We start from the raw sequence: 26275 nt of genomic DNA, 5'->3' as shown, positions 1-26275 counted from the left end.
GGTGGGGGCACTGTGCATCACAACTGCTGCTGCAGTAACTTACAATAGGACCTCGGTTTTACGATAAGGAGGTTAAGTGCCTTGTTCAGGGTCACACAGTGAGTCAGTGGTTGGGATTGAACTGGCCACCTCCTGGTCGCAAAGCACTTTGTTTAACCACTGAACCACATTATAACAGCATTACAGTACATTCCTCTGTAGATGGAAAATAAACATTCACAAAGAGTAAACACATGAAACACAAAAATACTTGAAACAAACCATGACCAATGTATTGGTAAAGTCATTGTTTTTTAACAATCCATAGAACTGGTGACATTCCATGGAACTGGTGTCTTTTCCTTTTTTTCAATCACCTGTCAGCACAAACAATCAGCTGAGAAGGCAAAACAGCACAACTGCTTTGAATTGCTCAAAAGACCTAGGAGAATTACTTTGTAGAAAGGCAGAATGCATAGTATACTTTCTGATATGAAAGCAATTTTTTTTTCTACTTTTCTGAATTTGCTTAAAAAGAAATATGCGGACCATCATTGCTGTGGAGTGACACATATAAGTAAGTCATTACTGTATTCTGATTACATTTTTTGTAACTGTAATGTAATTGTTCCTTTTCAGACTGGTAACGAAATGTGCTAATGTATTATGTGTTACATTTTACATGAAAAAGAAAAAGGACCATGGTTAATGCATAATATGGAAATCAGAAAGCGCTTCTACAATGGAACAAGCGCACACTTTTCGTATCATCTTGATGAGAAGTAACTATTTGTAATATGTTAAAAAGTTACTTCAACTAGTTACAATATTGTTCAAATAACTGCCAGTCATGACAACAGTATTAGACTTCAATGGTAAAGAAGAATACCAGCATGCTGTTTTATACTTCCAAGTAAAATAAGTTCATTATGTCTAAAGAGATGTTCATATCTAAACTTTTTTTTTTTTGTTTTAATTATTATTATTACCAGAATGGGTAAAAGAAAATCAGTAAATGAGCATTAATGATTTGTGCTGTGAGGATTGTAGTTTAGCTGGGTGAGTTAAATCCACTTTTAGACAATTTGGATTTAGCTCAGTTTTATTATTTATTTTTCCAACAAGTAAAAACAAATGAGCATGTTGTGGCAAACTTGAATTCTCATAGTAAATGTACAGTGTGTTGTGTAGGCTCAGCTGGCTCTCTTTCATTAAAATGTGTTTATGGCAGATCCAGATTGCTCTGACAATAAAAATGCAATGAAATGACATGCAGCACACATCATATTGTTCAAATTTGCATTAAAGAAGATATTTTAAAAAGAGCCTCGAGGAAAATGCATCAAACATTTTCTCATCCCAAACTACAATGCTTTTTGAGCATTATGTGTAAGATTTTATAACATACTTTTTTTTTTTTGTTTCAATACATACAACTTGAAATATAATTCAGGATACAAATACAAGGTCCTCGAAAAATATACAACACAACGATAAACAAATTGCCAAGTTTTGCATGTCAACTAAAATTCCACATATCTGATCAGCCTCCATCCAGAATCATATTTGTGTGTGTTTATTGTTTGTATAAAACTGAATTATCCCCCAATCGGGGGTTAATTGTGTGTTACAAAATAAACAATAATTAAAAAAAAGTTGAGTTTACATATACCTTGCATTAGATATTTAAATATGATGACTGATATCTACAGCCAGGCTTGATGGAAGCAGCCATGCAGGATTATTAACAGCACGGATGTATTTCTGTACCAAGGGGAAGTATTTGAGCTGTATGGTATCTTTACGAGCCAGTAATGTTTTTCAAGCATTTAGTACAATGAGTAGAAAGGTCACTAAACCACTACAGAAATGATTTATCGCTTTCGTTTTTAGCTCTTGGCCTTTATACCTGTATGTTAGAAGTGACAATATCCAGCACAACCCATGCCCTGAAGTGCCTTAATGCTTTTACTAAAACAGATTTGTAAACATTTTATTAAAAAAAAAGAAAGGTGATATCTATAGTTTCTAAAGATGTATTAACATTTTGAGGTATAACCTTCCACAACAGAAAATAGTCCCTATGAACTGAAAAAATGTTAGTTTTTTTTGTTTCAGTAAATGCAAATATATATATATATATATATATATATATATATATATATATATATATATATATATATATATATATATATATATTGTAAGGTACCAGGGAGGGGCTTAAAATCCTTCCCTGCTAAAAACCTTGAGAACCTGTGAGAATGCACATTTGGGTGTTATGGGTTTTAATTGTGTAATTGTTTTATTGTTTAGTAATCCCCTGCACCTGGTGGTAATTGTAAATTAGAGCCAGGTGCAGGGTATTTAAGAGAGGCAGCCAGTCTGTTCCAGGGCTGCTGAGAGAAGAGCCCGACTGTGTGAGTGAGCAGTCGTATCGAGGTATTGTGTGAGGGTGTGTTTTTGAATGTTTGTGGCAGGTAAACGGTTTAGCCGTCCTGCGTGATAGTTAGGTTCCTGTTTATGTTTAGTTAGTGCTCCAAAGAAGGAGCTAGGTGTTTGTTTGTTTTGTTTAATTTATTTGATTGGTGTTTATTAAAAGTGCGCGCCAGCGCTTAAGTCAATTCCATTTCTGTGTCCTGGGTCTGGTCTTAAAGGGGCAACGAACTCCGTGAGTGCGAGGATCGTTCACAATATATATATATATATATATATATATATATATATATATATATATTATATATATATATATATATATATATATATCACACTTTAAATATCTATAAAAAAAACACCAGTTGCTTATCTGTGAGGTGCCTGCCATCCTGCATATTCTAGATAACATTGTTGCTATGTAACTCACTTCCACTGGCTCCAGCGTATACCAAACAGAGCAAGAGTTTAAGGTTCTTTGTTGGGATTATTAATTATTAAGTAATTAATTAATTTAAAGTCAAATTGTATATATTTTTTCAGAAAGCCAGTTATTTAAATACTTAGGACTGTAACATAATGCATTTTGTTACCAGTACAGTAATCTTTTATAATTTGAATTAAGTGTACACTCCGTTTAAGTGTATAAATGTTCATGAAAAATAGGTCATACACTTAAACTGGTAAGACCGTAACAACAATCTCTGGTCACTGGCAAATAATATAAACATTCAACAAGCTACTGGCAGTGACCCGGTTAATGTTAGACAGAGTTTTTCACATATTGATCGATTTCTGCACTTACAGAAGTATGAATGAGTCCTATCTTATGCATTCCACTGAATTGTAAACTGCATGTCAATCAATAAAATGAGTCAGGTACGCACTGACCAATGCCACTTATTCTAATGAAGTATGCTGGAATCTCTGAAACCGACCCTCGACCCTGGAAGCCCCTCATGCTCTCGGCTTGCATTCAAGACATCGAGGCCTGGATGTCTGCCAATTTTCTTCAACTGAACACTAGTAAATCTGAACTCCTTCTAGTAGGATCTAAAACTAAACTTAAGAATCTCAACGTAGCTGCCTTGAACCTCGGAAACTGTCTGTTGTTGCCTTGGTGTACTCCTTGACAGTAACCTCTCCTTTGATGCCCACATCTCCTCCGTGGTCAAATCTTCTTTCTACCATCTTCGAAACATCTAAAGTCCATCCCTATATTTCCCTTCCAGATGTGGAGATACTTTGTCATACAATTGTCTCCTCTCGACTACTGTAACTCTCTATATGGTGGTCTCCTGGCACACACCATAAACTGACTGCAGCTAGTTCAGAATGTGGCTGCCAGGATTCCTACCAGATGTAGAAAACGTGATCACATCACCCCCCCGTCTTGCCCAGCTACACTGTCTACCTGTAAAGTTCAGGATTATATTCAAAGTTCTCCTTCTCACCTACAATGCCCTTCATCATACAGGTCCTGAATAACTCCTCAACCTGCTGACCTGCTATGTCCCTGCCGGTAACCTTTGGTCTTCCGACTGTGGCCTGCTTGTTATCCCCAAGCAAAAGTGCACCACACTTGGACAATGCTTGTTTAGCTTCGTGACTCCGACTCTTTGGAACTCTCTCTCAGCTTCGGTGCGTGATGCTCCCACCGTTGCTCGCTTCAAATCATCCCTCAGGACCCACCTGTTCTCTCTTGCTTTCCATGATCTTTAAGCCTAATATCTGCTAGTAGCTGCTGTGTTGCTGCTACTGTTTCATGTATTATGCTACTATCGTGTGTTATACACTTTCCACTGTATTTAATGTACTATTTCATATATTATGCTAGTATCATCTATTATCTATTATGCACTTTCCACTGTATTTAATGTATTATGCTTTTTTTTTTTTTACTGTATATCATGTATTATGCATTTCTCTGTATTTAAAGTATTATGGGTTTTCTTGTTGTTATTGCATCTTGTAAAGCACTTTGTGATGGTGGTCCACTATGAAAGGTGCTATATAAAAATAAAGATTGATTGATTGATTGATAAGCATATATAGGATTGTTGTGAGAGACATACAATTTTAATTTCAAAATGATTAGAAATGAGTGTGCAGTGTACAGTATATTGTATCAATTTAACTAGCTAAGGAATTTCACTACCACCAATATCATTAAGATTTGAATGTTACATCTCTAAGGTTTTTGTTTTTTACAGCAGAAACACACATATATAATGAATGCAGCTTTTCTAATATTAAAGTAGCAGGTTTGAGAAGGGTTGGGAATTAGGCTGCATTTCAATGTGGAAATTGTAACTTTCTTATAGTCTTACATTTCTCAGAAAGGGTCCCTGGACTACAATGTTCCACAGACAACATACCATTGCCATATATTGCAAAACAATCCAGAAATCCTTTAAAGTCATTTACGAGAACCTAAAATATTGGTTGTTATAAATGTGTATAAGTTTCTATGAGCAGTTCTGAAAATACATTTTAAAAATGTTTGTATGACACACATTTTTGGCTTCCTCTTTGCTGTCTTCTGCGGTGATCTACGGTTGCCGTAGTGATGGAACACTTTAACTATTTCATACACTACGGAAATCAAAAGCTGCCTTGTACTGTGACGTGTCCTTTGTTAACGCAGTGGTCTGACTGTTGAATGTAAAGGTTGTGATGGTGTGTAATACTGTATACTATAATATACTTCATTTAGTTTAAATGTTTTTATCCCACCTCCATGCGTGTCATTTTTTAAACTTACATGATTTTAACAAATGTTTATGGGATTCATTAACATCACTTTATTTTGTCATTTGTTGTTAAATTCTTATGAAGATGTTATACCATAATAAACTCTTAGATAGCTGATGTAATTGATTAAGTGTTTTGATGCAACAGGTCTTGATCTAGAGAACATGGTTTTCCGCAGTCGCTACCTCTACAGTGTGTTTAGGCTGCCGACGTATACTTTCCAAGCAATTATTTGGGGTCAAATGGTTTGAGTCCAAGACCACTGATATGAATTAACTGAAATTGAATGTCAGATTTGTTGTACGCAACCTTTCCACATTGCTGTCAATGGGACATTGGTAAGTGCTTGGTTGCATGCAAGAGGAGGTTCATCAGCATGCAGGGAATATCTAATGAGTCTCTCTGGAAACTGAATGAGTTACATAGCGCATTAGAAACCTCCAACATTTCATCTGGAAATTTCAGCTTATCTACCTTCCCAACAGTTCTTTACGACCACAGTACTGGACAATTCTTACAGACGTAGTCGTTCTTTGGCTATGATTTTGATTTACTGACACCCTCCTTTCAGCAACAGCAGACATTATATCACCAATGAACAAAACAATACACATCACAACCAGAAAACCATTTTTTACAACTGAAAAAAACGCAGTGCTGGCCTTGAATCACCTCACAAGCTTACAAGAGGACAAATAAGTATCTCTTGTTTTTCAAAGGTCAGGGAAAAAGTTGTTCCAAAGAAACTGTTTTTCAGGAACAGTACTAAAGCTATCTTATAAGGGGCCCTAAACCAAACTGAAAAGGTGATGAGATATGTTACTCAGAAGGAATACAGTATACTCAAGGTAATATTATCACACAGAAAGTTGATGTTATATATATATATATATATATATAATATATATATATATATATATATATATATATATATATATTGTAAGATAGCAGGGAGGGGGTTAAAATCCTTCCCTGCTAAAACATGTGAGAATGCCCTGCACCTAATCCCCTGCACCTGGTGCTAATTGTAAATTGGAGCCAGGTGCAGGGTATTTAAAGGATACAGCCAGTTTGTTCAGGGCTGCTGAGTGAAGAGCCTGAGTGTGTGTGTGATCAGCTGTTTCAAAGGAAAAAAAAAAAGGTATTGTGTGAAAACCTTTCGTTTTGTGTTGTGTTTGTGTAGCAGGTAAATGGCTTAGCCGTCCTGCGTGTTAGTCAGGGACCTGGTGGTGTATAGTAAGAGCTCCAAAACTGAGTTACGTTTTGTTTTGTTTTTGTTTATTTGATTTGTGTTCATTATAAGTGCGCGCAAGCGCTGTTAAAAATCCATTTCTGTGTCCTGTGTCTACTTCTTAAAGGGGCAACGAACCGTGAGAGTGCAAGGATCGTTTAATATATATATATATATATAATATATATATATATATATATATATATATACAAACACACATATAAACTTGTATCATATTGCATTGTATTGTAGCAAGGATCCTGTGAACTTTGTTTTACCTGACTTTTTGGAGAAAGGAGGGGTTAGGAAAAAGGGAGCCAAATCTGATTCCAATTAGTTTTAAAAAGAGTTGACCGGATCCTTCTAGAATGTATCATTAACTCAAAGATACTGATAGGAACTGTCAAGGCAGATTGATGAGCAGATTTAATTGGGAATCCCAATGTACTCGATGGAGAGAAATTCCTACATAACCTCAGAGCCATGCTCTGTGGGTCTCTGAAAAACTGACTGCTGTTCAGAAGTCTCTGCCTTTTGAAGACAGTTCTTGTTTTTCAATATATCCTACACTTCCATATACTGGAAGGTAAGCATATATATTTGAATTTTATTATCTCTTTTATATTGGATGCATTGCTAAGGTATAGGATTTTTATTTTAGTTGTTGCGAGTGATATATTGAATGTTTTAGAACGTAGCTGTGGGTGTATTAGCTTTTTGCATTTTATAGCCATTTGTATTACTATATTGAAGTACTGATGCTGTTAAACTTGTAAAGGCACCTGATTGATTGGACAGCTTATTACTTGGGATTTACAGTGGTCTGCACAACCAACCAATCTGCTTTTTACAGCATTTAATAAACTGAAAACAGCACGACTACTACTCTGATTCATTAAATCTTTAAATTAAATTAGTCTAATTTGCATGATTATTAAGAAGTTGCCTGGACATATAGAACGCCCAGTGCATGAATAAAACCACTTACAGGAGTTTTGAATATCTCTGTCCTCCTTAAACGTCTCCCCTGGGTTTAAGAGTGTGCTCAGAGCATATACATCAATAAAAAGAGTATGTGTGAATTCTGACAACACAATCAGCATTATTAATGTTCTCTGGGTGGTGTCGGTAGCTGTTGCCAAAAGAAAAATGGATCCTCTAATGGACAGCACTAGCGAATCCTGAGTCAGCAGCTGCCAGTCACGGGCAGTTTGCAAAACCTGATTCCGGTGCCCCTGTCATAACTTAGGGAAAAAAATATATATTTCAATAAATAATTTGTATTTTCATTTTGTTTAGCCGCACTGGTAAACACATTTTCATCCGCACGCATAAGATTTCCATTCTTAACTGCAGGACCGATGAAATCTTTATGCTGAGGCAATCGTTAAGCTTCCTCTCAATTCATTAAAACATGCCTTCATAGATGAAAATCGTTGGGGCTTAACGACGCATCTGAACTGCCTTAAATAGACGGTTATGGCCGAAATCCGATCATGTGCTCCTGTTTCCTCATTTCTACGGGCGTTAACCCTTTATGAATAGACCCCTCTGTTTATAAATGATATATACGGTCAGCCAACATCAACATTATATTTGTATGTCACATTTCATGAGGGTAAAATGTAAATGAATAAGTAAAAATGTAACAGCATTGTTTGTACAAATGTAACAGCATTGTTTCCATTGATTATTATTATTATTATTATTATTATTAATAATAATAATAATAATATAGTGCATTTCTATAGTGCATTTCTATTCCTCTTGATTGGTAGCTATCAGTAACAAGTTACTGCATCTATCTACTGTAAATAATTACAGGCAAGACTGAAAAACCTGATCCAATAAATGATAAATGATTTATGTTCCCTCTTGCCAAGAAAAGATTAATATGCACTTTAATAGAAGGCTGCTAAATTGGGCTTTTATAGACTGTTAAACCTACATTAGTCATTATGACCAGAATTTAAGATGAATCATTTAAGCCTTTGTGCACGAGACTTTACAACAACTGCATACAAACTTTTGTACTTTACAGTATATACCTTGTAAGTTATTAATAATGTACCAATGAAACAATCCTTTCCGGCCATGCCGAAAGATCATTTGCATCTGCAAACAAGTGTTCAGTTTCATTTTGGGTGCATCTGTGAACACAGCATCTGTAAACACAGCATCTGCCCAGATTTACTGAACTCAATGCCAATATTCAATTAACAGCACACCATTTGGATAGTGCAAAAGAGAATTGCTCACAAGTTAATGGAATGGATCTCTGTGTTACCCTATTGTACTGAAGGGCAGATGGATATTTTCTTAGACTTTTGTCTAATGTCTAATCCAAACTTTGAAATGCTATGGTCATATGTTACATGTACATGGTCATATGTCACATTTAGAGCATGATAGGTCAAAATGACTCCGTGTAAAGAAACAGAAGATCTAACTCTGTAGCTCAGAGTAGCTTCAAATTTGTAATGCAGCAAAAACATTACAAAAGTACATGTTACATGTTGCCTGCTAATCAGTCTGTGGTTGCTGTGTAGTACATATATATTATATATATTATATAGATATATATATATATATATGGCTTGCTACTAGAACAGATTAGTTGCTTTTGAGGTTAGGGTCAGTGTTAAGTGTTTATTTTTATTTATTCACTATGAAATGCAAGTAAAGGGGGTCATATTTCTTCACATATACATCAACACATGCTCATATTTTACTCTGCTTCAATTTAACTGCATCGTTTACATTTCTACTTTTAATGCATTATATCATTAGTTACTGGTAAGAAGAAATATGTAATGTAATCATGATCATTATTAGCGAAAATGCAAATTGGTGTGCACCTTACAGAAGACAGGAGATTAATTCTGTTTAATGTTGCAATAAGCTGTTGTTCAAAGTCCTGCTTGAAAAATGGCAAGCATAGAGGTAGCCTGACTTGTTGTACTCAGTAATTATATGCTCACTCAATCTCAGCCAGCATTTTGAACATATCATGATGATTTTTTAGACTTTTAAGACTTTAATGTAGTCTTCCAGTGCTTGTGATATAGTAATAGAATAGGGTTTTCCCCTTGACTAATCGGAGAACCACCCTTGCGGAGGTGAGGCCGAACCGATCAACTTCCAAGGCCGGGAAGCGATGGACTTCCCCCAAGGAGAAACTAAGGAATGATAGGAGGACAAACCAAAGTCTCTCTGGCTTACTGAGTCATCTAGTTGAGAGAGGTCAGACTCGGCTGACGCTCCGAGGCCGCATGGAGAGCTTCGTGATCAACGCAGGGAGAAAAAAAAAAAGTGCTGGAAAAGAGAAGAAATAAACACATAAAGAGGGCCAGGGGTCTCGCCCCCCAGCTATAAGAGCCACCTTCGATAAGTTGAGTCAAACAACTAGCACAAAAGTTGGTAGCAAGCTTTGCTCTCCGAAGGGGGAGACTGGCACGGGTGCAAATGAATAGATTAGCATCAGAATGGAAAACGAAACATAGTTAAGTTATTTGGCCGGGGGTTCCCTCTGGCCAGCGGGGAACCTTCCTCTCGGAGGGCGATGTGACACAGTCAGCCTCCAAGGTCAGGAAGTGAGCTTCACTTGACCCCGAGGGGACCGTTACAGAGGTAATGCAGCAAAGAGGATGAGGAAGGGAGGATTGAGGAAACTAAAAAGCAAGACAAGAATTAGGAAGCTGGCATCCTAATAGCACATTGAAGGAGTTGCGGCTCCAGCGCCCCGGAATACACTGGGGTTCTACTAACACACCAGGGTTCTACTAAGCACAAATTTGCAAATAAAAGACCCCCAATAGCCTTCTTCACAAAGCTGTGAATAAAGGGTCTTTCTTCTGGTTGCTACCTGGGGTGCATTCACTAGGCAGAGTGCTCCAGAGTGTTATGTGGTGCTTTCTATTGAACAACCTGCACACCGAGAGTGCTTTGTATCATTAGCTAACATTCTGAGGGACTACTTGGTGGGCATTTCAAAATGGCAGAAGTACAATACCAGAGGTGTAATTTCTCCAAATACTGGACTTTTTGATCAACATATCTGTGTGCATTCTTTTTTGTAAAAAAAAATGAAAGAAATAGCGCTGTGTTAACGATGAACTGATTGAACTATATATCTACTGTATTTTGTATATATATATATATATATATATATATATATATATATATATATATTAGCTCAAAGAGCCAGCTGCCCAACGTTTCGATATGTTGTACATATCTTTCTCAAGGGAGCCTGTATATATATATGCCCTCTAATTATAGACGCCCTCGTATAAACGCCACTATCAATAAAGAAACATTAAGATATTTTTTTCTCCCTCTACTAAAAAAAGCACACACAGTAAACAAATAAACGTACAACACTGACTATGTACATGTAACGCCCCCGAAGAGATGGGAGCCTCAATCTAGCATGTAAATTACAAACTAGTGTACACACACATAGTAATCGGAGTGTACAGTTCTGAACGAAACGTAAGCTTTTGGTAACTCATTACAGATGAACAGCAGTCCTTTCTGAAGTTTTTTTATGTTGTTTTAGTTGTTTGTGTATTTTTATTCAAATGTCATTCCGTCGTTACAATGAAAGAAGGCAGCCAATATGTCTTATATACAGCTATATATAACGCATATCCAGTCTCTCTATCCTTAGTAAGTTCTTATATATATATATATATATATAGATTGTAATTCCTGTAGAGAGAAGAGAGAGACTTAGAGAGAGATAGAGAGAGAGAGAGAGAGAGAAGAGAGAGAGAGAGAGAGAGAGATAGAGAGATAGATAGATAGATAGATAGATAGATAGATAGATAGATAAATACATAGTTTTGCTGTTTCTGCGAGGTTAGGCATCTACTGAACGCAGCCCTGCTGTCTGCCCGCTATTAAACTGGGCCTATTTTCTTTATCAGATGTTCAATATATTTTGTATGAAATTAATTTGATTATTTTATTCTTTGGTTCACACCTGCCTTTCATGGAGAATGCATGACCCCACCAATTATCAGAAGTACATATTTGCGAAATAGATGTATCGTACTGTACCTTAACCTAAACCTTACAAAGTCCCCAACAACAAAGCTTATCAGTGGGTAAAGATACAAACCCTATTTTGCCTTATCTATCAGGGTTGGCTTATGATACTATTTCTGAAGGCTATACAACTGAAGGTGCAATAACGGTAAAGCACACCCTTATAGATAAAGTGGCATGATAACAGTGTCAGTGTTTTGAATTTAAAAAAAAATAACACCACATACATGAGGTACTGCATTGGCACATTTGAAAAATAAGATACAGTATAAAAAGCATGACTATATTGATGGCCATTGTTGACTGTGTCGCCCTTACAGATGTATTACTCTTCATCGCTTCTTCTTGCGTGGGTGAGAAAATTCAGATCACTGGACACCATGTACTGTGTGCCACAAATTAGGACTGAACTTGGTCACCATGCTTTTCTGTTTTCAGGAACAGTTTACACTATTCTACTTACACCCGGAGGCTCTCACCTAGTGAGTTACAGTAGATTCAGATCAGGTCATTTGTTTAAAGTTAGCTGTACTGTGTTACTGCATTGTGTGAAGATCATTGGTGGCAGCCTATTCAAGGTCATTCACCCCAGTAAATACACAAACAGGTTGATATGGTATGAGCAGGTGACTATGTCAGTTTGGTTGACTGTGTTGCATTCAGTTCACATTTTCTGTTGCAAACTCATGACGATCCCTGGGCTCCCTTAAAGACAATACAACAGCAACAAAAATGCAATATTGTTTGCTCCAGGTTAAAGTTTAGACAAGGAGAGAAAATGTAAATATAACTAGAATTAAACAAAGGCAAACTTTGCACTGTTGCAAACATTGTCAAAAAACCACGCCCATTATTTCACATAATTTGACATGGATCCACTGGTAATGATGAAATCAAGTCATAATTTAATTTTAGGAATAAACAGAGGTGGAACCCAGACAATATTTTATTATTAGCAAGTGGTCCCATATGGTCATCCTGAAATATCAATGTATTGCAGTACTTAGGTTTAATGTGTTAACCTAATAATAACCTTATTTAACAATCCCTCTCAACGAGACCTAGCTTTCAGTGCACGACGATGTATGGCTTGTTTATTAATTTCTGAATCTATTTAAAGTGACTAGTGATGTAAAAGAGAAGGTGACATTGTTAGTTGCTGTTTCGTGGGTGTGAGGTGTCAGAAAGTGGCTTTAGTTAGACCCTAAAGGGATCATTACAAACAGTGCCAAGAGCAATTCAAATGTTGTTAGTTACAGTATGAGCTTTAAATATAAGTTGACCATAGATTGTGGCAATGGATAGTGGTGTCTTAATAAACTCGTTCTACTATGATGTATCCCTTTAGGAGTGGAACAGGCTGTACAAGCAAGCTGTGATCGTGACAAATTGAGACAGGCCACCAGAGGATTTTAAGGTGCAGAATCCAGGCCAGCTCAGTTTGCTTAACAGGAAACTATTTCCATAAAATATGGTTAGCAGGTTTCAGAATGCATTATTTAGCCAGCTCCCAAAAAAATAGGAAGTATTAGTGCTATGGTGGAGATGTACCTTTTATGAAGCTACACTGTTACACTTCTAGTGATTCTCCAAAAAGGCTTTGAACACTTTTTTTTTTTTTAAATTTAGAGTCATCAATTATTATTTGTATTTATTTTCCCCCAATTTTGAATGTCCAGTTGTTTTTTTTCTCCTCACCGCAGCGAGTCCCCACACAGCACAGACGTTCTGAGGGCGTGTGAGCGTCCTCAAATCTCACAAGCCTAAAGCCAGAATCGCTTTTACGCCTAGCAATCCACAGCAGAGGTGGGCGGGCTACTGAGCTCAGAGAACAGAGACCAGCCCTGCCTCTTATCCACTCCGAATGTGCTCGGTGTCTGGCCAGTAGGGGTCGCTGTTGCATGATGAGGAGAAGCAATTCCTGCTGGTTTCCCACACCCCACCCCGGGAGTGTCAGAGCCAATGTGATGCCCCCCTCAGGATCCCCAGCAAAGTTCAGCCTCTTTGCACAGCCTGGACACGAACTAGCGCCATCCAAGCTGTGTGGCTTATCTTACTATGAACACATTTTGTTTCCAACCTGTCTAAAAAAATGTGACACAGATGCTGGACATGGTATAACCTAGTCAAACTACCACCATTGGAAAAAACTAATGACAAACAGTGACAAACAGTAACAGCTTGGGCTTCATTGTGACCTCGGCAATAGAACTGGGGGGGGGGGGGGGCGGTGCTGATCTTTTCACCTGCTTGACCAAATGGTCCATTTAAATAATAAAAAAAAACTGATTTCACCTGTTAACCTCATTTTAAAAAGTAGTTTCCTGTTACCATCATTAAAAGATTCCTAATTACGGTGGTGATAAATTGTATTTAATGTCATAGCACCATGACATCAATGATGTTAGAATTCTTCATTTTAAAAGTACACCCCATTAACGGTGCAATAAGCCTTTCCTCCCTGCAGTGTGTCAAGATTGAATAGCACTAAATGAAATTCTACATTCCAACATTCAATACAACACTAGAATATGTGAATGTACTTCAATGTGATATTGACACCACAGTCAATTCAGACACTACAGGGGTGGAGCGTGTCAGTTGGTTCATTGTTTACTTCTAATTGGTGTTATATCATCACCAATACTATATACTATAAACCAGGAGCAGGACAGCAAGGAGGCAGTCAGTTTGCAGTCTCTGTATAGTGGGATTCACCATGCTAAACAACATCTACAACACAGATAAAAACCCATGTGAAAGGTATACCGTACTTGTAAGTTTCAAATGGGCTTGCGTTTTTAGATATTATTTAAGTCTGCTGGGTTCAGATTTTAAAAATATCTAAAAAAAAAGTCTTTGATATAATTATTCTTTTAACAGCAAAATCCTACTTCTTTATTCAGCATGTCTATGGTGAAAGGTCCTAGGAGGAATGGAAATCAGCATTTCAAAGGCAGAATGAAGAAATACAGACTGGAGTTATGATTGTCGTGTATATATTATTTCTGTATTTTATACATCATGATGATGAATGTATTTTTTTACTAAGGAGCATACTGCATGAGTTAGGCAAACATCCCAAGAGAGTCTCTCAAGGGATAATATAATAAACACACAAAAGACTTTGAACTCACAGAACAGGTTTAAAGAGTACTCACCCAGGTAAGTTACTAAGGACCGCCCTCTTTAAATTGCAATTGAAACGTTTTTTAATTAATCTAAATTATTTCATTATTTTATTATTATTTCGCATTATTGTTGTTATATGAAATATAATACTTAGCATTATTATGTTTTGTAATGACAAAGATCAACTACTGTACAATGTTCAAATATGTTAGGGAAGGTGTGTGTCATCACACACCTGCCACCAACCACAGCTCAACACGAAAGCTTTGCCATCTCGAGATATTCATATTTAGGAAAGCAGCATTAGTTATCAGTAACCGAATTCTCTAATCATAGTTAATGGTGAAATTATATAATTCGGAATAAACAAAGCTTCCTCATATGACATCTAAAAAGTATACTACGTGTGCTACACAAGGAGACTCATAACTAAACCAGCACTAGGACCCTGCGACAAGATTTCTGAAAGACCGGGGCAGAAGAAAATATTAATACAATTTGTAATAAGGATTTCAATTCGCATCCTTAACAAAGAAAATTGCATGACAGTCTTTTTAAACCATAAGTTTGTATGATTTAGTACAATAAAAACATTGTCTAACCAAAATCAAAACTCAATTCCAAGAATTCCATGAAAAACCAACCGGTTCTTATTGACCTAGGCTTAGGTAGATAGAGCAAGTTGCCTTTTGTTTAACGCCTTCGCTCGCATTAGCAACAAGGAGCTCAGCTGAGCGAACCCCAGCGCTTTTATAAACCGTCACAAAATAATAAAGTTGATATGTTAAACACTCACTCTCATGCTTCGATGTGCCCCATGTGTGCCGGGGTACTCCGGGGCTCTTGATGATGGCTCTCCCTGCTGATTTTAATGCATCCATGGTGAGAGATCCAGCAGGTGTAACGTCTTCCCCCGTCTCAGCCTTGTGTGCAGCGAGAGAGTGAATGAAAGGCACCAGCTGACTAGTGTGTAGTACTACTGCACACTGATTGGTTTCCTTGGGTAATGATACTGTGAAATTGTGTGTAAGAGTGCCGGGAACAGACAGCTTTAACCCTTTGTCATCCAGACAGTGTGTGAACAGCTTAATAAAAATGTTGCCGTGTACCGTGTAAAAGAATCCGGGTTTACTTTTTTTTGTTTTTATTATTATTTTATTCAACCCCGTAATTTATTACATATTCACTGTACAGTTAGGGTTAATGTAAACACAAAGAGAGAGAGAGAGAGAGAGAGAGAGAGAGAGAGAGAGAGAGAGAGAGAGTGTGTTGTTAATGTACATCATATACAAGAAAGCATCTCTCTGAGCTCAACCTTTGACTAATCTGTAATATTCAGAAAAACTGATTTTTGGATTTAAAAGAGAAAAAAACAGTGCTATATGATTTGTTAAGTTCTTACTGCAAGGTTGGGCCAAATTAACAATTTAAGCCTAAGTTTGTGTTCCAACCATTTCAATTGGAGCCATTAAACCTCCATGTAGACTCAAAAGAGTGAATTGTTATGCATTGTAAATATAAAACACAAATGAACACAAATGATTGAATCGGGGCTCTGTGTGGCTCAAGTAAAGATGAAGGACATCTTCAACAGTGAGGCGGGTCCTGTACTTGTTTTTTAGAAAAGTGAGTGCAGAAAAAAACTAATTCACAAAGCTAGGTAGATGGGAAAGGCATGAGCTATTTCAGAGCTGCTAGTAATAGCTCTGGGTATTCTTGTCACACAGAAATCTAAAAGTTAGCAAGAGGTGGCTGAGAAAATCTGAGCTTCAGTATTTCATCACAAGAAAGGTCCTTCAATCGTTCTTCTGCTGTAAGTGGCAAATTAGCACTTGCAGTCGCTTCAGTAATAAAGGGGTTTTTAATCCACCCCTTTGCTTTCTGATCCTTTTCAGGGAAGTACTCTCGAAACTGTATCTGAAGGCTTTCCAGGTGACTGGTGATAATGGATTGTAAGACACTCTTTGAAAAGATGCTCTCATCAAAGAAGTTATCTAATAAATGTAATGCTTCCAGACTGCCACGATTCTTGATCCAGCTTTTGACTTTGTTAGTGAGAGTAAGGACAGGTGCATCTCGTCCTCTCTGAGCTCAAACAAACTATTGAGCACCTTGCCCCGCGACACCCAGGAAACTTCTGTGTGGTAAAGTAGCTGACAGGGCCCTGCTCCCATCTCATCACACAAAACTCCAAACAGGCAGGCATTTGTTGGAGACTTGATAAAGTTGACAATGTGAACAGCTTTGTCGAGCGCTTGTTTCAGAACGGGTGTCATTTTGTTTGTTTGTTTGTTTGTTTTGCAACAAAGACTTGCCTGTGTATCATGCAGTGAGTCCAAATGGCTTGTTGTGCAAGAGCCTGCACTCTGGTAACTACCCCGCTGTTTTTTCCTGTCATGGCACGAGCACCAACACTGCAAATGCCTACACAGCACTGCCATTACTAGCCAGCATCGGAGATAAAACCATCCAAAAGAGCAAACAGTTCCCGTCATCTTCAAATCTAATGTAGCTCAGCATCCGAGCAACACCTTACACATCAGTCGTTTCATCCAGTTGAATGGCAAAAAAACAACTTTGCTCATTGAGCACTTGCTCACACAGGTCAATACCCATACTGTGAATACGCCTGGCACCACTATCATTAGACAGGGGAAACTAATGAAGCTGGATGGCAGCACTTTGTCCCATCATAATCGAAACCATCTGCTTGGCACAGAGTAGAAAAAAAGGTTTCTCCAATATTGTTGGTTTTACCAGTTCTGGCTATCCAGTGTGACACAGTAAAAGATGCACAGTGAGCCTTCCTGTTAGTCATAGCCGCCAACTTGAGTACTTCGTGTGGCCCCTAAGAAATTGATAGGTTTCCCTTGAAGAAAACCGTGCTTTGTCTGTAAATGCCACAACATTTTCGATGGTTTTAAGCTCTCCTTAGGCAGCACTTCACCACACACCACAAACTACGACCGTGGATCCTCTTCAGAACCAAACCAGGTAAAACCGTATTCCAAATATTTGTTATCATACTTTCGGGTTCTTGTTTTTTGCTGCCGATGGGATCCTTGTTGTCAGCCATTCTTTTGCTTGCAGTGCTCTGTTTACCTGAATTACAGTAAAACAGAGGGCTTAATAATGCCCTCTTTCAAAATGGTGTTTCACTAGGCAATAGTGCCCCACACAAACAAGTTTTATTTTACTTGATAAAATTAGAAAATAACTATGCTAAACTTCTAATTCTCAACCCCATCTAGAATAAGTTAAAGTGCAAAGTATTAAATAATTTCCTTTATTAACTATCGCGTCAACATATCTTCCTGGAAGTGTGCATCTTTTCAGGGAGATAAGTGCATCCAGTATTCAGTAAATCATTTTAATCAAGTACACTATTCTCTTTTACAGGTTTCAACCAGCAGACCATCCACTATACAACAACAGGTAAGTACATTTGTTTATATTGTTTTACCAGTTAGCACAACGTTACATATTATCAAGGTTTGCGTTCAGTCAGTGGTTCTTATTTCAGTTCTTGTTTTAATAGAAACAGAAGTCCCAAGTTATCACTTTTTATTTGTACTTTGTTTTCTTTCATTTTTCATTTGTGGAATGGGGCATGCTCCATCACATTTCCCCCTCTTCAAGTTCTCGTGTACCTTGGGGATACGAGAAAGGAAGTCAGCAATCTTATTGTGGGTTCCAGGCCTATGTTTGACCTCAAAAGAAAACTGTTGCAGACTCAGATACCATTGAGTAATTTGGGCATTTGAATCCTTCACTTTGCCCAGTCATTGCAAGGCTCAGTGGTCCGTTTCTACCCAATAAACAGCATCTCATACCCCTTTTCCACCTGCACACCCAAGCCATGAAGGCTCCAGGCCCTCACGGCTCGGGTGGTTTTCCACTAGCAAGATACCCGATCCGAGCCGACCCATACTTGTGAAACTCCAGACTCGCAACATATCTGAATCTGGCTCTGCCGAAGCAGGCTGTGGGTGGGGTTGTTGGGATGCTGACGAGGTACAAGCAGTGGTCACTCTCTGGGATGAAACGAATGTCCAGCAACACCTGGAGTCAGGCATTCGAAATGAGAACATGTATTCACAAATTTCAGATAATAAATGGGGAATAAATGGACCGCTAAGGGTTAAAGCCATCCTTCTTTGGCACCAAGACAATAGGAGTGCTCCATTCGCTGGTGGATTCTTCTATTACTCCCAAAGACAAAATCAACTCCACTTTGGCTTTAAGCACAGAGAGTAGCTTTTCTGGTACTCTATAGGGTCGCTGGCACGTTGGCCTGCTTTCCTTTAGATGGATTTTATGTTGAACCAAGTTAGTGTATCAGGGTTTTTATTGGAATATCTCAGGTTTCAGACAAGACCTTATCTCATTCTGCTGTTCTACGGTCAAGTGACGTAAGTCCCAACTCGCAGGTTTCTTTCCTTCAGGAAAATACAGTAGTTCTTCCTCCTCTTCATCCTTCCCAGTCCTGATTAACATCTGTTGGTAGCTTTCTGCTGCCTTGGGTGCCATTCCTTTAAAAGATTCACATGGTAGATTTGCCTCTCTATTTGATGATATGGCATAAAGACTTCAGTCTTCATAAGGGCCTTTCCACTTGGCTAAAAGTTTACTGTCCTTGGTGGGTAACAAGAGTAGAACTTGCTGTCCAGGGTTAAAAAGATTGTGGTGCTTGCCTTATCATACTAGGTCTTTTGGTGTCTCTGGGCTTCCTCAAAGTTTTCTCTCGCCAAGGCAGACATCCTCTCCAAATGATCTCTCATCTTCAGAACATATGCTGCGACATTCAGGCTTTCTGTTTTCTTGGATTCCCATCCTTCCTTCAACACATCCAGGGGACCTCTCACTTGCCTGCCATACAGCAGCTCATAGGGAGAAAACCCTGTTGATGCCTGGGGAACTTCACGGTAGGTAAATCCCAATCTGAGCCGGTACCTGCAACAAACTTGCTCAGCATATTTTTCAGCGTTTGGTTAAAACTATCTACCAGCCCGTCTGTCTAGGTGTGGTAAGGTATGGTCTTTATAGTCTTAATTCCTAGCAACTTGTAAACCTCTTTTAACAGCTTAGACCTAAAGTTTGTTCCCTGGTCAGTAAGTATTTCTTTTGGTATGCCTACTCTAGAGAACAGCTGTGATGAGGCTGTAGCCACCTGCCTTGCCTTCACATGTCTCATTGGGAAAGCCTCTGGGTAATGTGTAGCATAATCACAGATTACCAGAACAAACCTGTTGCCTGATCTGCTTCTTTTCAGGGGCCCTATCACATTCATGCCAATTCCTCAAATGGAACATCAAGTACAGGAAGGGATATCAGGGGAGCTTTTCCTGGCCTCCCTCTTCCACATGCTAACTGACACTCTGAGAACATATTAAGAAACTTACTCACATCAGTGTACAACCTTGGCCAAAAAAATCTACTTGAAATTTGTGGAAAAGTTTTATGCTTGCCTAGATGCCCAACCCATGACATTGTATGCACCAACTGCAAACCTTTGTCAGTCTTTTTATAAAGGAGACCACCTGAAACATGATGTTCCTCTTGAAGACAATTTCTAATGCAAAATCTCCATCACTGAGACAGTTTGGTTTAGTCTGTATTCTTCTCTACAGTGTTGTTCCCACAATTGCAGTATCTTTGTGCAAGGTAAAACAACTATGGCCTCATTTGCAGAACAAAAAAAACTAGATAATCCTTATAAAGTCATAGATATCCTTCAGCCTGCCCACGATTGTTGCAAAATAGTTGCACAGAACTCTAACACAGTTTATACAGGCTTAGTGGATTACATGATATGTCACATGACCACATAAAGTTGCATACATTGCACCCTGGGGGATTTTTAAAATTCTCTTACATTTACAATTTTTTTTTTTTTTTTTTAATCCAGTCAGCATATTTAAAAAAGTATGTATCACAGTTCATATCCTGTTTTTAAGCATATGTTTTCCAGGGTACAATTTACTTTCCTCATTTAATCTCAGTGTCAGAGAACACTTTGGCTTTGCAACCCAAGATAATAATAAAGCTTGGCTTCTAGGAAATAGCATATAAATCACGTACCCATGTGTCGAAGTACACCCCCCCCCCCCCCCCCCCCCCCATGTGCGTGTTTTGTGTTTTGTTATGTGTTGTTATTATTTAATTTGTATGTATGCCTTTGTGCATGGGTGTTTAAAATTGGCAGGGAAGGGTTAATTGCCTTCCCTGCCAAAAGCATTTCACATGCAGACTGTGCCTGGAACCGACTGAATGATTAATAAGCAATCTTGCCCAGGCGCAGCTGCATAAAAGAGTAAACAAGTCATCTTGTTCACACCCTGTCAAAGGTTTTTTTTTTTTCACAATATAAAAATGATCCAATGAATTGTGCATGTATTTTGTTTTGCTCACATATATATGAACGATTTAAAAACCCACAAAATTTCAACAGGAGTTTAACATTGCCTGAAAAGCTTCAAATTGATTCTATAGATATATGGTTCAGTATTATGACATTATTTACTTTTGTATCATTGTTTTTGGCTTCGTCCTGTAAACCACAATCCAATTTAAAGCTGAATGGCGAAATAATTGCTGATTTGTGCTCCCACAAGACATGTTATTTCTTGGAAGTAAGGTTTAGCTTTTTCTGGACTCTGCAATTTTCCAAACAATCCCCTATAAATAGGGGATTGTTACAACTTGTGCTGTAGATTTCAGCTAGACTGCTACAAGGTCATTTTAAGAAAAACACAAATAGAAAAGGTTAAAAAAAGGTAAGCTATGTTTCATTTTTAAAATCATAACTTCAAAGAGCGTTTACATAAAGGTTGCTAAACTGTAAAACAACTACTGTGTATGATTTATGCAGGCATGTAATAATTATTATATGTCAATAGTGACAAAAAAGTTATTATTTCCTTCAATTAAATACATTGTTGAAATCACATATTTTAGTAACAATCTCTTAATTGGCTACTGCACCTGCACAAGATTTTCTAAGGTCAAGACTTAAATATAAGAGTTAAAAGAGCTCCACTTCAGTCTCGACAGTAATGGGAGCTTCTGACTGATTGAAAATAGAGCTCATTGTTTCATGCTCTTCAAAAAAATGAGCAGAGTGTCTTCACATTTTAAATCTTATTGTCAGAACAATAGTAATCTGTTTGTAGAGACATCAAAGACTTAAACATAGGTTTAAAACATGGATTGGTGATAATAAATACTGACACAAATAATATATTAGTAATATGGTCTTTTTTTTTTTAGCTAAAATGATCATGACTCAAATACTACCAATTGTAGTGGCCCTGCTTATACTACAGATGCATCTTGGTTTGACTGAAGATCAAGACCAGATAAACCATTGTTTACGAGGAAGAGATGGGAGAGATGGGAGGGATGGAAAAGAAGGAGCAATTGGTCCGAAAGGTGAAAAGGGGGATAGAGGTGAGTAGAAGACCGTCAATAAAAACGCATCCACTTTGAGATATCTGGTTGCTTTCTGAGCTGCTATTAAACGCAGATTCAACCACATTCAAATGTACTTTGTATGATGTATTTCAAAAATGGTTACCAAACAGCCTGTAACACATTACATACTATTACTGCCATACAGTGTTACACATTCTGCAATACCTTTTTCAACATAATCATGATTATTTTATTTTACATCTCCTTGGTCTTTAGCTAGTTGAAGAGACATCTGCATGTTATTTAACCCACATTAACCCATATAAAGCACAATACCTTTCTTTTTGTTGTGGTCTAGTTCCTTTACAAATGTACAGCTGTGAGATAAATAGTGTGATAGTATCAAGATTGGCTTTTTTCTTACTGTATAGCCTTCAGTTCAAACTAACATATGCCTTTCCAGGAGAAAAAGTCCAGGGTCCTCCAGGGAAAGCTGGTCCATATGTAAAGGGTGAAAAGGGGGAACCAGGATCACCAGGTGCGTTTGCTTTTACTGCTCTACCACAAAAAAAAGTTAAATTACATATATGCCACTCTGTTATACTTGTTAACTGTTTTAAAATGGTTTTACAAAAATAAGATTGATTAAAGCAAAGCTACCTTTTTCACACACACAAAAGCACACAGATTTAGTTCAGATAGGACAGACTCGCTGGCTTGCTTCCGGGCATCCGCTACACTGCTGTAGCCCAAGTGTCATCATTTTTTTTGGGGGGGGGGGGTCTTGCAACATAAACTTGAATTCCTTTATGAATAAATTAAAGAACACATTTGCACATAAGCTAGGCCATTGTAGATCATATTCAGCAGTATCCAGTAGCTTTGTTTATTTTGTTAATTTTGCACAGTTTCTACAGTTTAAAGTACAGCTATGGCCAAAAGTTTTCCATCACCTAGAATTTTGTAATTGTGACCATTAATATATAGATGCCAGTTATTAGCAACCCTGATAAAGACAACTTTGGGTTATTAACAACATTTTCACTGGCGCTAATCCCATCTCATAGACGTTAATGTTAATGGATTTTGGATATTAGCAACTTCCTGCCGCTTAATGACAATTTTTATTTTTATTTTTTTTTTATTTTTACGATTTCTATGGCTACAATACGCACACGAGTACACCGTGCGCACGCGTCGCAGCGTCTATTTATGTATCCGTTTTCATAACACAGACGTACATTTATTGAATCTGATTGTCGTGTGTCATTTTGGCTTCAAAACGTGTAGACCTTTCTATAGCCGATAAAGTTCGGATTTTGGAGGCCGTACTTGAACCCAGTGCTAAACAACTACGGGCATCAGAAAGCTTGGCATCTCAAAATCTGTTTGAAATTTTGAAATTGGCTATGAAGTTGCACGCAAAATTGAGAGTGATTTACAGCTGGAGGTGGCGAATCGTAAAAAATAAACAAGTATTTGGAAAATTGCAAAGCGTTATGTAATTCAATAACTTCATGTAACATTATTCAGGAGGTTTCATTTGACTTTATGAAGCAAATTGTGTTCATTCTATAGGGTGATGCAAAACCTTTGGCCACAGCTGTACATATATAATACTAAAATTAGTATTATATATTACCGTTTTTAGTATTATAAAATTAGTGTTTGTATTTTTTATTGTGTTTATTATTATGATTGTTTATTTCATTTTATTTAAAGTCTTTTACCAGAAAAAAAAAATTCTGTTGATGCAGGTACACCTATGTATGAAAAACGCATCACTGAATTAGAGACAGAGCTCAAGAAACTGAAGGACACTTACTCTGCCCATGAAAAACGTAAGATATTTCATTAGTCTATGTAAAGTTCCAGGGAGCTGCTTTTTTGGCTCAGCCAGGAGAGTGTTTTAGAAAATGAGTGTGACTCTCCCACGGTTGTTTCTTTAGATTTAGATTTTTTTGCTCTTCCTTCACCTGAGGGTGTTGGTTTAATGGCGAGTGTGCTGGATAGCTCATTTCAAGAGAAATGAGCTATCATTGTACCAATGGAATCATTTGTTTGTATGTGATGACTTACCAAAAGTGAGAATTTGTTCAATGTCCAGTTTAGATAATGTGGGAATGAACTAGGTCATATGCAGATTGTCTCATTTAGGACTTTAGCTGTAACAAGTATAAGTATCTTGGGCAATGTATTGAGCTTATTAAAAATATCAGTTCAACTTTTCTGCCAATGTTACGTTTACACTGTATGCATGAAAAGCACAACAGTAATCCATATGTATAACTATCATTACTTTTATTTAAAGGCTTCATCTTTACAGTTTGGAGCACAAGTGGTAGCATAGTCTTTGGATCCAGGAAAGACTCAGCCACTTTTGAAGAGGGCTTGAAAATCTGTAGTGAAGCCGGTGGACAAATTGCCACTCCTAAGAGCCAATCTGAAAATGATGCCATCGTTGAGATCGTCAAAGCAACTAATGTTGCATACCTTGGCGTGAATGACAGAGAAACAGAAGGGAAATTTGTAGACTTAAATAATCAACCATTAAAGTTTACAAAATGGAAAACTGGTGAACCTAATAACAGTGCAAATTCTGAAGATTGCACAATTTTGCTTCCTGATGGCGTGTGGAATGATGTACCGTGTCAAAGAAAATACATAATAATATGTCAATTTTAAAACGTAAGGCAAAACATATAAAGATACTAGCTGCAGCATTTGCCTACCCTTACCCTTGTTTTGCTGTAGTGTAAGCAAAAATAACAAGGCTTGTTTCACATGCTACACATAATTCAATTTTCTAGCGATTTTTTCTTTAGGAAATATAACAAATACGTTTGTTCAGTACAATACATATCCTGTATTTTGTAAAAAAGAAAAGCATCCATTTTCCAAAAGACAAAAAAAGAAACAATATGCTATAGGTTATGTTTTTGTAAGTGTGGTGCAAAAATGCAGTGCTGTGTGTTTTTTTTGACAAATGTAGGGTGGGGTGGGGTGGTGTTTGGGGGTGTGGGGTGTGGGGTGGGCAGTGGGATTAGTTGTTAAAGACAATAACTTAACTTGCTGTTGGGACAGTTTTTGTTACAGTTGTTTCCAACACTTAAAAATATTTGTAAGGCTGCTTTTTGGTTATGCACATATTAAAGAAATAGACTTACATTTACATTAGGTGTTCCATCTCAGTATTTCCAACATTCAACAGACTGTGGTAAAAGCATCAAATAGATTGTGAAAAACCACAGGATGTAGTGCAATGGGCTGCATAATATCAATGTATAAAGAAACTGTTACTTTATGTATAAGGGAAGTTGTATTGTAGCCATGTACTTAAAGTGTGATTCACCAGAAGTTCCAAAGACAATTTCTTTGGAACTGTCCCAAAAAAAAAAAACATATATATATATATATATGTATATGTGTGTGTGTGTGTGTGTGTGTGTGTGTGTGTGTGTGTGTGTGTGTGTGTGTGTGTGTGTTTGTGTTTCTATACCTTCTTCTGACTTTACTACCAACAAACTCCCTGCTGCCACAAGAACCAGTAAGAAAAAAAAGCACAGCTGTTGATGGTTTATAGGGGGTGGGAGTAGTATTGTATGTAGAGAGTGAGCGACAAATAGAAAACAGGATGAGGTGCTGCTACCAGGTTATCAGTTCATCCAGTTCATAAATTGAACATCACTGAGAGGGGGCAGACTCGTACCGTTAAACTTTAGATATTGATAGATAGATAGATAGAGAGAGAGATAGATAGATAGATAGATAGATAGATAGATAGATAGATAGATAGATAAACAATAACATATTTCAGTACCTTCCTCTGATTTCACTACTAATAAACTCTATGTGTCCCAAGAACCAGCAAGAAAAAAGTTTGATTCTCCGAATTCACAGTTAAATTTCTGGGAGCCAACTGAACGTGCCGTAGCTGCTGGCAAACTAGTAATAGAAGCGGCTGCAATTAGTCGTTTACAGGCTTCTGAATATACTTGGCCGCTGTCAGCCCAACCATGCAAAACAACCGTGTACACAAACTTTATAGAACTGAATCTCTTCAGTTACTTATAACGCTCTCCTCGTGGTGAGGGCACGCTGCTGCTTTATAACGCCTGCCTTGATCCCACCCCTCCTGACATCAGCCCACCAGACCAAAACAGTCCCTTTACAGTGTCCCACCCCTGACGGTCACATCACATTCAGTTCCATAACAGTCTTAGTTCAGTGTCCCTTTTCCTAATAGGTTGACTCTCCGCTAAACATACCCTGCACCATGGAGTC

At 37.6% G+C, this 26275-nt stretch overlaps 2 protein-coding genes across 5 annotated transcripts in view; one reads left to right on the top strand and one right to left on the bottom strand.

Moving 5' to 3' along the window:
* LOC121316186 (low density lipoprotein receptor adapter protein 1-like) overlaps positions 1 to 15559 on the bottom strand; it is a 39280-nt gene extending 23721 nt beyond the window's left edge. For 2 of the 4 annotated variants that reach the window (XM_041251067.1, XM_041251064.1), the window contains exon 1: positions 15375 to 15559. In XM_041251067.1, the coding sequence (XP_041107001.1) occupies positions 15375 to 15459 (85 nt within the window). In that variant the 5' untranslated portion in view covers positions 15460 to 15559. The remainder of the gene's footprint in view (positions 1 to 15374) is intronic. The other 2 variants (XM_041251068.1, XM_041251066.1) reach the window with 2 other exon arrangements.
* Positions 15560 to 20946: 5387 nt separating this feature from the next.
* LOC121315321 (pulmonary surfactant-associated protein D-like) lies at positions 20947 to 24983 on the top strand. The gene is made up of 5 exons (XM_041249355.1): positions 20947 to 21354; positions 21848 to 22027; positions 22455 to 22529; positions 23749 to 23832; positions 24303 to 24983. The coding sequence occupies exons 2-5, from the start codon at positions 21853 to 21855 to the stop codon at positions 24674 to 24676; spliced, it is 708 nt and encodes a 235-aa protein (XP_041105289.1). The 5' UTR covers positions 20947 to 21354; positions 21848 to 21852; the 3' UTR covers positions 24677 to 24983.
* Positions 24984 to 26275: the final 1292 nt, after the last annotated feature.

The sequence above is a fragment of the Polyodon spathula genome, chromosome 5 (assembly GCF_017654505.1).
Source record: "Polyodon spathula isolate WHYD16114869_AA chromosome 5, ASM1765450v1, whole genome shotgun sequence".
NCBI lineage: Eukaryota > Metazoa > Chordata > Actinopteri > Acipenseriformes > Polyodontidae > Polyodon > Polyodon spathula.
The sequence above is the reverse complement of the archived record's forward strand: the minus strand, read 5'-3'. Positions and strand labels throughout refer to the sequence as shown.